The sequence below is a fragment of the Otolemur garnettii genome, unplaced genomic scaffold, assembly GCF_000181295.1.
Source record: "Otolemur garnettii isolate 467f Iridium unplaced genomic scaffold, OtoGar3 scaffold00029, whole genome shotgun sequence".
In the NCBI taxonomy this organism is placed as follows: domain Eukaryota; kingdom Metazoa; phylum Chordata; class Mammalia; order Primates; family Galagidae; genus Otolemur; species Otolemur garnettii.
In genome coordinates, this window is record NW_003852424.1 from 13,234,785 (window position 1) to 13,249,784 (window position 15,000).

Below are 15,000 nucleotides of genomic sequence, written 5' to 3' on the forward strand. Positions count from 1 at the left end.
GCCACCTTAGGTGTACGTGGCTGGCGCCTTAGCCGGTTGAGCTATAGGCGCCGAGCCTTTCTTTTTGTTTAAATGCAGTCTAACTTTGTTGCCCTTGATAGAGTGTCATGGTGTCTAGCTCACAGCAACCTTAAACTCTTGGGCTCAAGTGATCCTCTTGCCTCAGCTTCCCAAGTAGCTGGGACTACAGGCACCTACCACAACGCCTGACTATTTTTTAGAGACAGGATCTCGATCTTGCTCAGGCTGGACTTGAACTCCTAAGCTTAGGCAATCTACCTGCCTTGGCCTCCCACAGTGCTAGGATTATAGGTGTGAGCCACTGTGCCTAGCTGAGAGGTATTTTTCCAGAAAAACAACAAGACATACTTTCTTGCTCAATAGAGAGACATTTTCTTTTTTGAGAACCCCTATTTATGTCTTGATTAAAGATTTATAGTGAACATCACATGAGGAATAAGGAACAAACTCAGAGGGCCTGGACTCTTAAAGGGGCCAGAATAGAGGCTCAGAGCAGCTGTCCTAAGAGGAAATCACAAGGACCCAGGAGGCCTGGAGAGGAGTTTCCTCTTATAGAAGATTCACCAGGTTACTCTTTTTATTTTTATTTATTTATTTTATTTATTTTTTGAGACAGAGTCTCACTTTGTCACCCTTGGTAGAGTGCCATGGTGTCATAGCTCACAGCAATCTCAAACTCTTGGGCTCAAATGATTCTCTTGCCTCAGCTTCTGGAGTACCTGGGACTACAGGTGCCCGCCACAACACCAGGCTGTTTTTTAGAGACAGGTCTCACTCTTAATCAGGCTGGTCTCAAACCCTTGAGCTCAAGTAGTCTACCTGCCGTGGCCTCCTACAAATAGTGCTAGGATTATAGGCATGAGCCACCATGCCCAGCCCTTTGTTTTATTTTTTTGAGATAGAATCTCATTCTGTCCTCCTGGGTAGAGTGCTGTGGCATCATCATAGCTCACATCAACTTTAGTCTCTTGGATTCGGACAGTCCTCTTGCCTCAGCCTCCCTAGTGACTAGGACAATATGTGCTCACCACAACACCCAGCTAGTTTTCTATTTTTTTTTTTTTTCCGTAGAGATAGTCTTCCTCTTGCTCAGGCTGATCTCAAATTCCTGAGCTCAAGCAATCCACCTTGGCCTCCTAGAGTGTTAGAATTATAGGTGTGAGCCACTGGCCCGGCCCACCAGGTTACTTCTGACCCACTTTTTGAATTTCCTCTTCCTGAAACCCAGATGTCCCTTTATTGAAGGCCTTCTAGGCAAGGGCCTTGGCCCCAGTTCTGAGAAGACATAGATAGGAGCCCCCTGGCAAGGTGAATGCAGAAGATAAGCCACTGTCTCTGAGTTCTCTAGAAATAGCCCTTGGTGTCTGGCATCAGCCAGCCTTGTCTGGGTTTCAGGAGCAACACTGGGTTGATTTGAACAGCCAAGTGGATAAAGCCCCTTGGTCTTTCCATGCTAGGTGGCACAGTTCACAATTTTGTTCCTCTTACATGGGAAACCAAGCAGGGTTTTTGTTAAGCAGAGAGCTTAGCACTGTGTTTAATCACCAGAGGTCCAGCCTAGGAAGTAAATGGAGTCTGTGCCAGGCATCTTTGGGGCTATCCTTGCTGCAAAGCCTGTGTGTTGGAAAATGTGTCCAAGTTCATCTGGGGCAGGTGTTTGTGCCTTATTTTTCTTTTCTATTTTTAACAGCTTCATCTTTTCTAGGGATTCTGATCTGAAGTCTGGATCATTGGGTCAAGTCTCACATAGGATGGTCACTCCTTTTCTCTCTATGAATTAGTGACTATGTTTGCTCCTCCTGAGCAAGCTAGCTCTCTAGAAACTAATTTCAAGGGCTCCTGCTGGAGGTGGGTGTCCCCCAGCTTGCTCGTCAGGAGCAGGAGGGTCGTGGTTTTCTAGTGGGGTCCTGAGGGCCCATGACAACCTCTTAGCCGCAGGTGAGATGCCCGTGCTGGCTTCACAGAATGTTCTTGGCCCTATCTCAGGACTGTAGTAGGCAGGAGCCACAGTCTGGGGAGGGGCTTTTGGCAGAAGGCCTTTGGCCTTCTGCAGAGCTCCCAGCACAGCTTGTTTACCACACAGCCCTGCCTGGCCCTATGCCCTGGCCTGACTGCCGAGTGGGCAAGGAGGAGGGGTGGCTGTTTTTAGATGAAGGTGACTTTACTTGAGAACGTGGGTTACTGATCACATGGCCAGAATCAAATTTTTAATTTTCTGAGGTGGCAGCTGAGGGTCAGGCCTTTTCTTTGTCCTTGGTGCTCTTGGGTAGAGGCTCCTGGTCCAGGGGATGTGGCCAAGATTGGCTGGAGGGCTGGAGGGCAGGGCTTTCTATCATAACCACCCCCACCCTCCACTCTCTACCTGGGAGCCTTTGGAGATTCTTCTTCCCTAATGGCCTACCCCAGCCACATTTTAATACATAGACTAATATTAACATAGAACTAGAGACCATATAACTAATATGGACTACAAAGGGCCACAGACCATTTTTACATCTGAGACCAAGTTTGTCCCCTTAGGGGCAGTATCACCCTACTGAAAACATGTAACAGGACACCTGGTTGGTCCTGAGACTGAGTCATAGCAACTTGCTCAGGTCAGGTTTTGATCCCTGCAGTGTGGCCTTCCGGCCCAGGGCTTGAGGGTGTCAGGCCCAGGGTCTCCAGAAACATGGATGTGGATATGGAGGCCAGGTGTCAGGAATAGGCATGCACACTCCCTCTTCAGAACCCTGGGCTGGGGGTCGTTAGCAACAGCCCTGCCTTAGGCCTTTTCTCTGTGGTTCTGAGAGCTGAGTCTTGAGCCCTCTGCTACTGCCTAAAAGTAGCATGTGGAGACCTGCGTGTAGCCTCTTTTCTGGCATCCCTCACTAAAGAGGGTGCTGGGTCCAATTGTAGTCCTGAGGCTCAAGGATGGGGCAGCCAGCTACCTAGGCCCAGGGAGAAGGGCTACAGCAGAGCAGGAAGGAGCTTGCCGCCAGCCTGCTGGGACTTCACTTCCTGCCCTGACTCACTGCTCACAGCTCTGCACGTAGCTCCTGGTTTTGCAAACTGGGAAATACTGACTCCCAAGGAATGCAGGTTAACAGGAGGCAACCCCTTGGTGAATGTGGTACTGCTGAAAACCATTAGTGGCGTCTGCCTCCAGCCCTTGGTCCTCTGGGCCACCTGAGGTGGTTAATATAAATGTCCCCAGGTTTGGGGGGGGGCTATGACCTGTGCTCTGCTATGTGGCCATGAGTGTGTGTGTGCTGCATGTGCACACATGTATGCTGCACAGGTGTGTGTACAGACCTACATCCTCACGTACAGGGGTTGTAGCAGTGCCCACAGCACCTGCCCTCAGGAGGCTCATTTGAGGGGAGAGGTGCTGTAAAGACCAGGCTGGGAAAGAGGAGCATCTGTTTCCTGTACCTCCTCTGGGCCTGGCTATCCCTGGGATTTGGGATTCTGAGACCTTCTGTTCCATTCAAGGAAAGAACCAGCAGGTGGCCAGAGTGAGGGCCCCGCCTGGCCCAGCTCCCTCTTCTGCATAGGGGCCAGGTCACTGGCCTCAGAAACTTCCTGAGGAGACAAATTTCCTACTCATGGGTGGTTCTCACAACAGTGCTGTAAGGTCTCCTGGATGAAGGCTGTCCTGCCTCTTTGTTATGAGGTTATAGTTTCTTAAGGACTGACCAGGTCTCTGGTGTGAACAGAAAAAGTTGCACATGCAGGACTCTGTGGTATTGGTGTTTTTCCTGGGTGGGGAATCAGGCAGAAGTCAGAGGACATTGCCCTCAGGGTCTGCATTCCAGACATTAGGATGACTGTCCAAGCCGGGGCTTCTAGTGGCAGTTCTGGGCAGCCCTTGGGTGGAGGTTACAACCTCTGATTATTCTGCCCACTTTCACCTATTATGAAACTGTATGTGTTTTATACTTGTGCTGTCAAAAGTCATTGTGGCCACAGAATATCTGGGGTCCTGGGGGGACACCAATTGCTGCCTGGAGCCACCCATTTGGTCTTAGCTGCCCTAAAACTTATCACGTGGCCTTTCTTATATCCTGCCCCTCTTACTGACCTCAACACTGCCACCCTCCCACATGCTGAAGGAAACCAGCTCACCAGCCAGGCCTGAGCTGGGAGTCCTGTGGGAAATCCTTCCCCTGGGGGCACTCTGTCTTTTCTCTAGGGCATTGACAAGGGCACTAACCCTTCCCCTCTAGCCGGCTTTGTAAAGTCGCCCCTGTCCCAGGAGAGGTGGGCAGGGAGCAATGTGGAGCTGCACTGTGAGGCTGTGGGCAGTCCCATCCCTGAGATCCAGTGGTGGTTTGAAGGGAATGGTCCCAACGATACCTGCTCCCAGCTGTGGGACGGCGCCTGGCTCGACCGCGTCCACATCCACACCACCTATCGCCAGCATGCAGCCAGCACCATCTCCATCCACAAGCTCTCTGCAAAGGATGCAGGCACCTATGAGTGCCGGGCCAGCAACGACCCGGACCGCAACCACCTGACCCGGCCACCTAGGGTCAAGTGGGTCCGAGCCCAGGCAATTGTACTGGTCCTTGAACGTGAGTGGTGGGCACCTCCCTCACCACCTCCCTCAGTTTTCCTCTTGTGTCACTCACCTCCAGGCTCCTGCTCAATAGAACCTAGACATTCTCCTGCCCAACTCTCCCTCCCACTCTCCCCCCATTGGGGACCCCCACTGCCTGGACAGAGGGCCTTGGGTCTGGACGTGGGTGAGTTCAGTGTCTCAGCGTCAGTGTGGCTCTGTCCTTTAGCAGGTAGGCCCTTTGCTTTCCTCCTCTTCAGTCCTTTCCATTTGATCCAATCTGTTGAGTTCCGTTCCGTTCCCTTCCTTTGTCTGATCAAGTCCTTCATCCTTCATCCAGTCCATCTCTGCTCCTGCTCCCCTGAGCGCCTGCCCAGCTCCCTTTCACTGGCTGGCCTCTGCCCCACCCTACCCGTGTGCTTGTCCAGTGGGTCTGGGGTCCACACTGCAAGCCTGAGGAACGCTCCCCCACCACCGGGCCAGCTCAGCCCAGGCTCACAGCTCTCCAGAGCCTTCTGTGTGTTTCTCAATGTCTAATTCTAAATGAAAATTATTTTCAAGTTTGGATTTCTAAAGGGAACGTGGAAAACTAACCAAGAGGTCTGCGCTGGTTGGGAACTGGTGAGAACCTGGCAGCTCCCTGGGCTGTTGGGGGTTCTCTGAGAAGCTCATGCTGCCTCGGAAATGGGGAACCCCCTTAAGGGGGTCATGTGTCCCTCTAGGGAAAGAATGTAAAAGGCCACTAAATGAGGACACACTGCCTGGGTGGTACAATATTTTTTAGAAAGGAATTTCTGGGGTGCTATGGGGTTGCCTCCAGCAGGTGGATGCCTTGATCTCTGTTCAAGGATTTAGGGTGGGGTTTGTCTGTTCCCACACCTAGGTCCAAGTCAGTTAGACATATGCTGGGCAGAAACACTAGGCACTGGTCCAGCAGCATAGCTTTAGACCAAGGCCTGCCTGCTTTGTCAGCAAAGGGCCCCTTCCTGAAGGGACTTGTTGAAAGGATTGCAGCTTCCCTTTTCAGGGGGAGCCAATCAGAAGCTCTCCGGGTGGGCTTCAGTCCTCAGGGTGTTCCAGGAGGAGTGGGTAGAGGTACGGGGGAGATGTGGTCCTCCCTCTCCTCCTGGGCCTGACCTTAGCTGGTGGGGTCTGCAGCCGGTGCAGTCTCCATTTTCATAGAGGAAATGGGCCCCAAGACACGCCTCACCTGCGCCTTGAATGAGAGTGCTACGGAGATCACTGGCCACCGCTGGGTGAAGGCCGGCCAGGTTGTAAAGGAGGACTCAAACCCCGGCCTGAAGATGGAGTACTAGTGAGTGATCTGGGAAGGTGGGCAGGGGGTGCTGCCCCAAGAACTACTGGGTGCCCACTGAGTGCATGTTCTGACCAGCAGTGTCTGGTTATAGGACTTGATTCAGGCAGAGTTAGAAATCAGCTCTACACAGACTCCCAACCACCTGGAAGCTGCCTAGGCTCCACTAGCCCTGACCTGGAGCCTGTAGCCCAATTTATTGGGGTCCCATGCACACATGGGGGTCTCAGCAGCTTTGTTTTTTGTTTGTTTGGAGACAGAGTCTCACTTTGTCACCCTCAGTAGCATGCCATGGCATCATAGCTCAAAGCAACTTCAAACTCTTGAGCTCAAGTGATTCTCTTGCCTTAGCTTCCCAAGTAGTTGGAACTATAGGTGCCTACCACAACGCCCAGCTATCCTTAGAGCTTGCTCAGACTGGTCTCGAACCTGTGAGCTCAGGGCAATTCACCCACCTTGGCCTCCCAGAGTGCTAGGATTACAGGCATGAACCACACACCTGACCTAGTTGCTGTGTTTCTGACACAGAGAAGCTCAGACCCCAGACACCATAATCATCAAAGTCTTGTCCTACCTAATTGGGGCTTAGGCTGGCTGTGGAGCACCGAGCCTTTTTTGTTTCTGGTCTCACTGAGAAGATGGTTCACAGGGTGAGGGGTGCAGAGGGGTAGGCCAGAGACATGATATTGCTCAGTGCTTTGAGGGGCCCTTGCACTCACAGGGCCTATGGGTTCTGTCAAGATTTGAATTGAGCTTGGGACAGTCTTCCTTTTCCCCTGTGCTGTGGTTGGAGCCCTGGAGAACCCTAGGTGAATTCTGTGAGGAGAGACTGCCCTATATTATTGGCTCACTCAGCTCAGCTCACCACCTGCTCTTGTTGTAGTGTGGACCCCGATGACCGCTCAGGAGAGTACTCATGTGTCTTCCTCCCTGAGCCTGCAGGCAGGGCCAACATTCCACTGAGAGGTAAGTCCTATAGGCCAGGGTACAGGTGGGCCTAGCACATAGCTGGAGCCAGGGCATGCTGGAGGGCAGAGAAGGGCCCAGGAGACCAGCCCCTCTGCTGCTGGGAGCAGAAGAGGCACTGCCTGCAGTCGTGCGGTTCTAGACTCCCTTGTTTGGTTTACCCTTAGGGCCCCCCAATGTTAAAGCGGTGAAGAAGTCAGAGCATGCCAATGAGGGGGAGACAGTCACACTGGTCTGCAAGTCAGACTCCTTCCCTGCGGTCACTGACTGGGTCTGGCACAAGACAACTGGCTCTGAAGACCAGGTTAGGCCCACAGCTGGCAGTGGGGGGCCATAGGCTCCACTCTTCAGGGACCAGGTGGGGAAGGCCCACAGCTGGGGGCACAGGCTCCACTCTCCAGTTGTAGACAATCCCTCCCCCCCACCCAGGTCATCGTGAATGGCTCCCAGAGCAGGTTCTTTGTGAGCTCCCTTGAGGCCAAGACAGAGTTGCGCATCATCAACCTGGACATGAACTCCGACCCTGGCAAGTATGTGTGCAACGGCAGCAGCTCTGCAGGCTCCGACCACGCTGAGATCACACTGCGTGTCCGCAGCCGCCTTGCTGCCCTCTGGCCCTTCCTGGGCATTGTGGCAGAGGTGCTGGTGCTGGTTACCATCATCTTCATCTATGAGAAACGCCGGAAGCCTGAGGAGATTCTGGACGGTGAGCTGCCACACAACCTGTTCTTGGGGTGGCTCTGGCAACAAGGCCAGGAGCTCAGGACCAAGAAGCCCCAAGGGGGAGAGGATGGGATTGAGGGTCAGTATGGGGTTGTGGCCTCTGGGGGTATGGGACTGAGTCCCACTGGTTCTCAGAACCCACCCTAGGTGAGCAGGCTGGGGGGCCTGTTGCCCACAGCCTCACCTGTCCCGTTTCTCCCCCACCCTCACTTGGCTGCAAGCTGGTGTCCTCCGTGGTAAGTGCCACCTTCAGCTGCTGGGGCCTGAGCCCAGAGGTGCAGGGGAGCTGTGGTTCTCCCTCTCTTCTCTCCCATGGTAGCAGCTCTGGCCCCTGGCTGGCCCTGGGGCCTAGCTCCCCACCTGCATACACCAGCGTAGCTGGTCTGCCTCATAGGGCCTACATGAACCAGGCACGTGGCCTATGGTCGCTGTTCCTTAAATGCTGGCCAGGCAGGGACAAGGACTTTGAGGCTGTGGCTCCAGGCAGCTCATTCTAGGGTACACCCCACTGGGAGGCTGGCTTCTACATAGTTCAGCCTTAGAAGATCTATGTAGGGCAGGGTTGATCAGGTCCACCAAGCCTCTCTTTCAGGGAAACTGAGGCAGGACCAGCATAATAGATGCCCCCAGCATGGGGTCTTATCCAGGGACAATGCTGATGGTCTGTCCTCTTTTCTTCCATGCTGGCTGTTGGTCTCCAGATGACGACGCAGGCTCTGCACCCCTGTAAGTCCCTCTTGGGGATGTCAGGGGTTCAAGGAGCTGCCCACTGCTCTTGAGGCCTTTAAAATACAAAGGCCAGGCCTCGAAACTTCCCTGGGCCTTTGGTGTTCACTAGTCCACAGGGGCAAGCTGGGTGGACTTGAGGGTGCTGGGTGTGTGGTTGGCACCTAGGCACAGAATTGCCATGGCCTCCTGAGCACTGAACTGCTGCCCCTCATCTCCTAGGAAGAGCAGTGGGCAGCACGTGAACGATAAGGACAAGAACATCCGCCAGAGGAACTCCACCTGAATGAGGTTCAGGGCACTGCCCCTGTTCCTTCTGCCGGCTGCCCCTAGAAGCCACAACCCTACACTGACCTTCAATCCCATCTTCTGAGCACCCTTCCCCAGACCCCAGGTCATCCTATCTGCAGTTTTGCCTCTTTTGCCGGAAGTTCATTCCCAGTGTTTGCAAAGTTCCCAGTTTTCTTACCTCTTAAAGAAAATCCTGAAAGCAAGCCAATTGTAAATTCAAATCATATACTATTTTTTCTTTCTTTTTTTTTTTTTTTAAACTAAACTAGGATTTTCTGCATATAGAATTCTATTCCTTAGGGTTTTGTTTTTCCTTTTTAAATCTTTCGTGAGAGCCCCAGGGAGTTGCTGTGGTCTTCTAAGCCTTTTGGCCATCCTTTAGCCACAAGGTCTGAGTCACAGTGGGGGTGGGGGTATCTCTCTCCATTGGCCCAAGTCAGTGCCAAGTCCTCTGCTCTTTGTGGAAGGTCACAGGTCATGTGAGATGTCCCTGTCCTACCTGTCTGAAGCTGATGCTGTCTGGTTGTACCCTGCTCTTTTATTTTCTGAAGGCCACAGGTCTATATTTGACTCAAGAGAGGCTCAGGGGTGGCTCTGACTTATGGCTGCAGAGAACTCACTTGCCTGCACTCAGGGTAACCCCTTCACAGCTCCCAAGTGACCCCCTCCAAGTCCCCTTCCATGCCTGTGTGTCCAGTGTCAGAGCTGTCTGGGCAACTTAAGGGAGGTTTGCCAGGAACCCAGTGCTCCAGCCAGGGCTCCAAAACTGCAGAAGCTACTCCCCAGCTCAGCCCACAGCAGGTATCTCCCTCTCCACAGCATCAGGGCTCAGTGAGAACCCCTTTCTTCTGCCTACCCCATCAATAATAAAGACTGACCCACTTTGTCCTCTCCTGGCTTCTGTCTGTGCCTGTGTGGGGTTGGGTTTCCCAAAAGAGCTGTGTCCACCCTTGGCTACAGCAGGGCCTCAGGGTGTGTTCTGGTGCCAGGACTTTTGTATCAGGACAGGTCCACTGGGACCGTACAGGGGATGGAGATGCTCAGAGAGTGTTGGGGCACAGGCTGGGCAGAGCGTGAGACTGACAGCTGGCTTGGAGCTCAATTCTCAGGGTGTGGTGGGGGATAGGGACCCTGAAAGAAGAGAGACCACCTGCTGGTCCCTCATTGCTACCCAGTGGGGTGTGCAGGATGCTCAGGTCCACCTGCCAAGGTCCATGTGGTCTACCACGGCAGGGATTCGACAGGAGGAATGCAACACAGCCTGCGTGGGCTCCAGGGGTCCACATGTGCACCAATCTCAGGCTCTTGAGCCTTCTGAGCCCCAGAGCTCAAAGACTGGTCCCAGAATTTGGTTCTAGCCAAGAAGAGACAGTCTTGGTGGAGGGGTCACTTGCCATCTGCCCGCCCAGCTCAACCTGTACCCTGACAGCTGTAGCAAGCTGGATGGGCATAAACAGGGGTCCTAGGGCTGAGGAGAATTTGGAGGAGCAGAAATCAGAAGGTGAAGGCAGCAGAGAGAGAATGGAACAGATGGTGGCCCTCACCAGACACTTGGGCCCACACAGACTACTGAGCTGGTCTGGATGAGAGTCTTGGGTGGGTGGTATCTGCACTTCAGAAGGCAGCAGGGGTCTCAGGGAGCAGCAGTTCCCAGAGAAGCCAGAAATCTGTGATCAGATGAGAAATCTGCATTTTTCAATGTTATGAAGAAATCCAGCACTTCAGCTGAAAAAACACTCAACTCTTCAGCCACCAGTTAGGGACAGCTCTGAAATAAGGGAATTGAATTAGGATGTCTCAGTCTGAGGATCTGGACTGCAGCCCTCTCCCTGGCCTGATTTGTTTGCTGGTGCCTATGGCCACTGGGTGCTCCCCAGGGAAAAGAAGAGTGTGGGATCACAGTTGTGGGCCACTGTGTAAGACCACTCACTGCCTCCTGTGCTCCTCCACAACCCTTGGGAACGTCCACTCAATCCTCAGGGGAGGGGCTGAAACTAGCTCAGGGTCTTTTAGCTCTAGCCTGGAGGTTGGGGTAAGGGGCTATGGGCTGGCCCTTCCCGGCAGTGCCACGAGAGGGCACCATGCACCTGCCACCTGGCTGAGGCTGTAAGTCAGGGGAGTCCCTCAACTATAGCAAGACACCATGGGCCTAGTTTTCCCTGGCTGCAACCCTATGTGGGCAAGACAGGCCACCTCCCAGGCTCCTGGAGTCTTGAGGGAACCACCCACTTAAATATTCAGTGACAGAGAATTCATTCAGAGACTTGGATTAGGCACCTGTGGTATACTTGGCCCTGGGGATTCTGCATGCACAGGCACAAGCATCCAGTGGGAAGAGTGGTGATGACCATGAGGCTTGTGGAGGACTCATCCTGGGTAGGAGTGGCCTGGGCACACTGAGGGTGGGCCTGTGCTCACCCCCTGCCTGCCCTCATGCAGCTCAGCCCTCTTTACTCCCACTTGGGACCTGTTTCACCCTGGGGGCCACCAACCCACTCGGGCTTGGACTCTTTACCGGTGAAAAGTAGTAGCTGCCAGGCAGGTAGACAAGGGCTTGCTGGGTGTCAGCCACAGATGGCTGGTAAAAGGGCAGGGCCTGGGCTCCCCATGGGTTTCTCTCCCCTAAAGAAAGTCCCTGTTGGCACCTTTGGCTCAGTGAGTAAGGCACCGGCCCGATATACCAAGGGTGGTGGGTTCAAACCCAGCCCGGCCAAACTACAACAAAAAATAGCCAGGTGTTGTGGCTGTAGTCCCAGCTACTTGGGAGGCTGAGGCAAGAGAATAGCCTAAGCCCAAGAGCTAAAGGTTGCTGTGAGCCTGTAAGCTGTGACACCACAGCACTTTACTGAGGGTGACAGTGAGACTCTGTCTCAAAAAAAGAAAAAAAAGGGAAAAAAGGAAAGTCCCTGTCCATACTGTAAGGTGTTTTTCTTACAGTCATTTTTCTTTGTACATAGAAAGAGAAACCTGATTAGCAAAAATGCAATCCCTCAGCATGTAGCATTATACATCTTCCTGCAGTGCCGAGTGTTCTGGTTCACCTAGCAGAGAGCCTGGTTCACACACAGCCCTGTGCCCAGTGCAGGTTACTAAATCCATGGTTACTAAGCAGTTCACTGAAGCCTGCCTCAGTTTTCCCAGAGGTGAGATGAGGCAGCTATAGCTGCTGAGATTTGGTAAGATCATTGTTGTTGAGTGTCCGAGTGTTCAGGAAATGGCTGCCAACCTCCTCTGGGAACCTCAGGGTCTTAGGAATCCCAGTCCCCAGCAGGCAAAAGGACAGGACTGGGATGGCCATCAGAAGAGCTCATTCTTGGGCTGGAGTTTGCTAAAGCGTGGTGGTCAGGCTGCTCACACCTCCAAATCAGCCTCTCCTTTTCCTTATCTAACCTCCCAGGGGGGTCTAAGAGAATGGGCTGGGGGCCAAGTACTGGGACTCTAAGCAGCCCCTCCCACTTTATGGATCCAGGGCAGGGACAGGTGACACTCCAGGTTCCCATTGTGGTTGGCAGCAGAAGCCCCTGCAATGGAATCAGCCAGTGTTGGGCACCATCAGACTTTGGACTTTCCACCAGGGGCCCTGGAACAGACTTGGCAGGGAAAGGAAAATATGTGGAGACCCCAGATTAGCAGAACCAAGGCCCCACTTTCCATCATAGATGCTGGGGAGATAGGCCCAGGGGAAAGACACTCAGGTTGTCATGCACATGCACAGCTGATCCTTTTTTTTTTTTTTTGAGAGTTTTTTTTTTTTTTTTTTTTGGTGTTTATTGGAAGTTGCCTTGTCACATCATCATCCACTTGCTTTCCCAAGTTTGATGAGACATGGTGAGTTGTACAAATATGGCGCAAACCCCACAGTTCTTGTCCTTTTTGTTATGACATCAGGTCCTTCTACTTGCCAGTCCAGGTGTTACAGGACTCCCCTCACCCTCATTTGATGGGCTTCCTGCCTGCTCTCTGTGGAGAGTGGTTTGTCTTTGGGCTGAGGAAGTAATGGAGCAGGTGAGGAGATACTTGGCTGGAAACCTTCCTGACTCCAGTGTGGTCCCTGTGGTAAATAAGTGTTCTCTCTCCTGTCTTTCTCTTTCCTATTAGAACTTAGTTTTTCAGCTTGCTGCCTGTAGCTCAAGCGGCTAAGGTACCAGCCACAAACACTGGAACTGGTGGGTTCGAATCCAGCCCGGGCTTGCTGACAACAATGACAACTACAATCAAAAATTAGCTGAGTGTTGTGTCGGGCACCTGTAGTCCCAGCTACTTGGGAGGCTGAGGCAAGAGAATCGTTTAAGCCCAGTAGTTGGAGGTTGCTGTGAGCTGTGACACCATAGCACTCTACCCAGGGGAACTGCGTGAGGCTCTGTCTCGAAAAAAAAAGAAAAATAACGTTATTTTCTAGGACTATGTCCCATGATGTCTCATGCTGTTTCAGACAAAGAGAACTGAGGGTAGACCAACCCCTGCCATTTCATCTGCTACATCATCATTGTAGGGGCAGGGGGAGTTTTCACTGGTCTCCAGAGCCAGGGGAGGTCTCCAACCATGGGGATAGGATGTAGTGTTCCCACAGAGAAGTTCCACCCAGGAGAGGGAAATCTGAATGGATGGCAGCTGACTCACCAAGACCAGGGATGCCTGGTTCACTGGGGAGTTGGAATAGAGGTTGGGCACAGCCTAACTAACCAAGCTCTGAGCCAAACCTGCTGAACACAGGGACTCCTAGGGACCCTCATTCCTGGATTGAGGTGTGCTAAAGCTTGGTGGTGAGGCTGCTCACACCTCCAAATCAGCCTCTCTTTTTCCTTACCTACCCTCCCAAGGAGCGTCTAAGGGAATGGGCTGGAGGCCTAAGTTCTGGGACTCCAGGCAGTACCTCCTACTTTATAGTTAAACTACTCTTGGTATAGTCTGTTCTCTTCTCACAGAGACAATGGGACAGGAAACCTCAGTCTCCACCAATTATACCCTGGGATGTCTGTTTAAAAACTGAAAGACTGGGCCTGCATGCAGTGACTATGTCTATAATCTTAGCACTCTGGGAGATTGAGGCAGGTGAATTGCCTGAGCTCATGGGTTTAAGATCAGCCTGAGCAAGAGCGAGACCCCTGTCTTTAAAAATAGCCAGGTGTTGTGGCAGGTGCCTGTAGTCACAGCTACTCAGGAGGCTGAGGCAAGAGAATTGCTTGAGCCTAAGAGTCTGAAGTTGCTGTGAGCTATGATGCCATAGCACTCTATACCAAGGGTGACAAAATGAGACTCTGCTTAAAAAAACAAACAATAACAACAACAACAAAAAACCCTGAAAGACCCTTTGGATTCTACAGCCTCTGCAAAATGAAATTAGTGCTTTTCTGCAACACAGCCTGGCCCCAATACCAACTGTCAAGCAGAGAATCCTAGCTGAAAATGGGAGTCTTTTTATTTTTTATTGAGATAAGAGTTCTCTGTCACCCTGGGTAGAGTGCCATGGTGTCATATCTCACAGTAACCTGAAATTCTTGGGCTCAAGCGATCCTCCTACCTCAGCCTTCCAAATAGCTGGGAGCACAGGCGCCCGCCACAATACTCAGCTAGATTTTTTTCTGTTTCTAGTAGAGACAGGGTCTCATTCTTGCTCAGGCTGGTCTCCACTTCCTGAGCTCAGGTAATCCATCTGCCTCGGCCTCCCAAAGTGCTAGGATGAGCCACCAGGCCTGGTCAAGAACAGGAATCTCAACTCAAATACTATCCTACAAATAGATCTCTTTTGTAGAAGGGAGGAAAGTTGGTCAGAAACTCCCTGTATTCAAGCCTTCATATACCTGCAATATGTGAGTGTTGTGTGGAGAAGTGTCAAATTAGGGGGACAGATAAAGGGTCTGAGTGCCTCTATGGCTCTGGACAAACCTCAGAAAAGAAATTTCAGATTTCAGAAATTTCAGAAAAGAAATCAAGTGAAGACAAAGGGACTGTGAGTGCAGCCTTGGTCCCACAGAAACTTTCATGCTCAACAATGGTCCATGTCCTCCTCTTTATCCCTCTTTCTCAAGTCCAAATCTACTTTCCATGTGTCCTTCACAGGAAGTATCAGGGCCCCCAAGACAGCCTATGATGGTCCACATTCCATTCTCAATGGGAAATCCTCAAAACATGTAAAAATGTAAGACTGGGAAGCTTTTCAGCAGACCCAGGAAGGTTCATAGAAGAATTTGAACACCTGACGATTTTTTTTTTTTTTTTAGAGTCTTACTTTATCACCCTCGGTAGAGTGCTGTAGCATCACAGCTCAAAGCAACCTTCAACTCCAGGGCTTAGGTGATTCTCTTGCCTCAGCCTCCCAAGTAGCTGGGACTATAGGCACCCATCACAACATCCGGCTTTTTTTTTTTTTTTTTTTGCAGTTTTTCGCTGGGGCTGTGTTTGAACCCACAACCACCAG

General features: G+C 52.0%; 1 protein-coding gene across 3 annotated transcripts in view; it reads left to right on the forward strand.

Annotated features, from left to right (window-relative positions):
* The window catches only part of BSG (basigin (Ok blood group)), an 11,762-nt gene extending 2,287 nt beyond the window's left edge, over window positions 1–9,475 (forward strand). The window contains exons 2-8 of one of the 3 annotated variants that reach the window (XM_003788828.3): window positions 4,230–4,577; window positions 5,720–5,876; window positions 6,760–6,842; window positions 7,010–7,146; window positions 7,272–7,548; window positions 8,267–8,291; window positions 8,514–9,475. In XM_003788828.3, coding sequence (XP_003788876.1) covers window positions 4,230–4,577; window positions 5,720–5,876; window positions 6,760–6,842; window positions 7,010–7,146; window positions 7,272–7,548; window positions 8,267–8,291; window positions 8,514–8,577 — 1,091 coding nt within the window. In that variant the 3' untranslated portion in view covers window positions 8,578–9,475. Of the gene's footprint in view, window positions 1–4,229; window positions 4,578–4,602; window positions 5,183–5,719; window positions 5,877–6,759; window positions 6,843–7,009; window positions 7,147–7,271; window positions 7,549–8,266; window positions 8,292–8,513 lie in introns of those variants that run through there. The other 2 variants (XM_012804589.2, XM_012804588.2) reach the window with 2 other exon arrangements.
* Window positions 9,476–15,000: the final 5,525 nt, after the last annotated feature.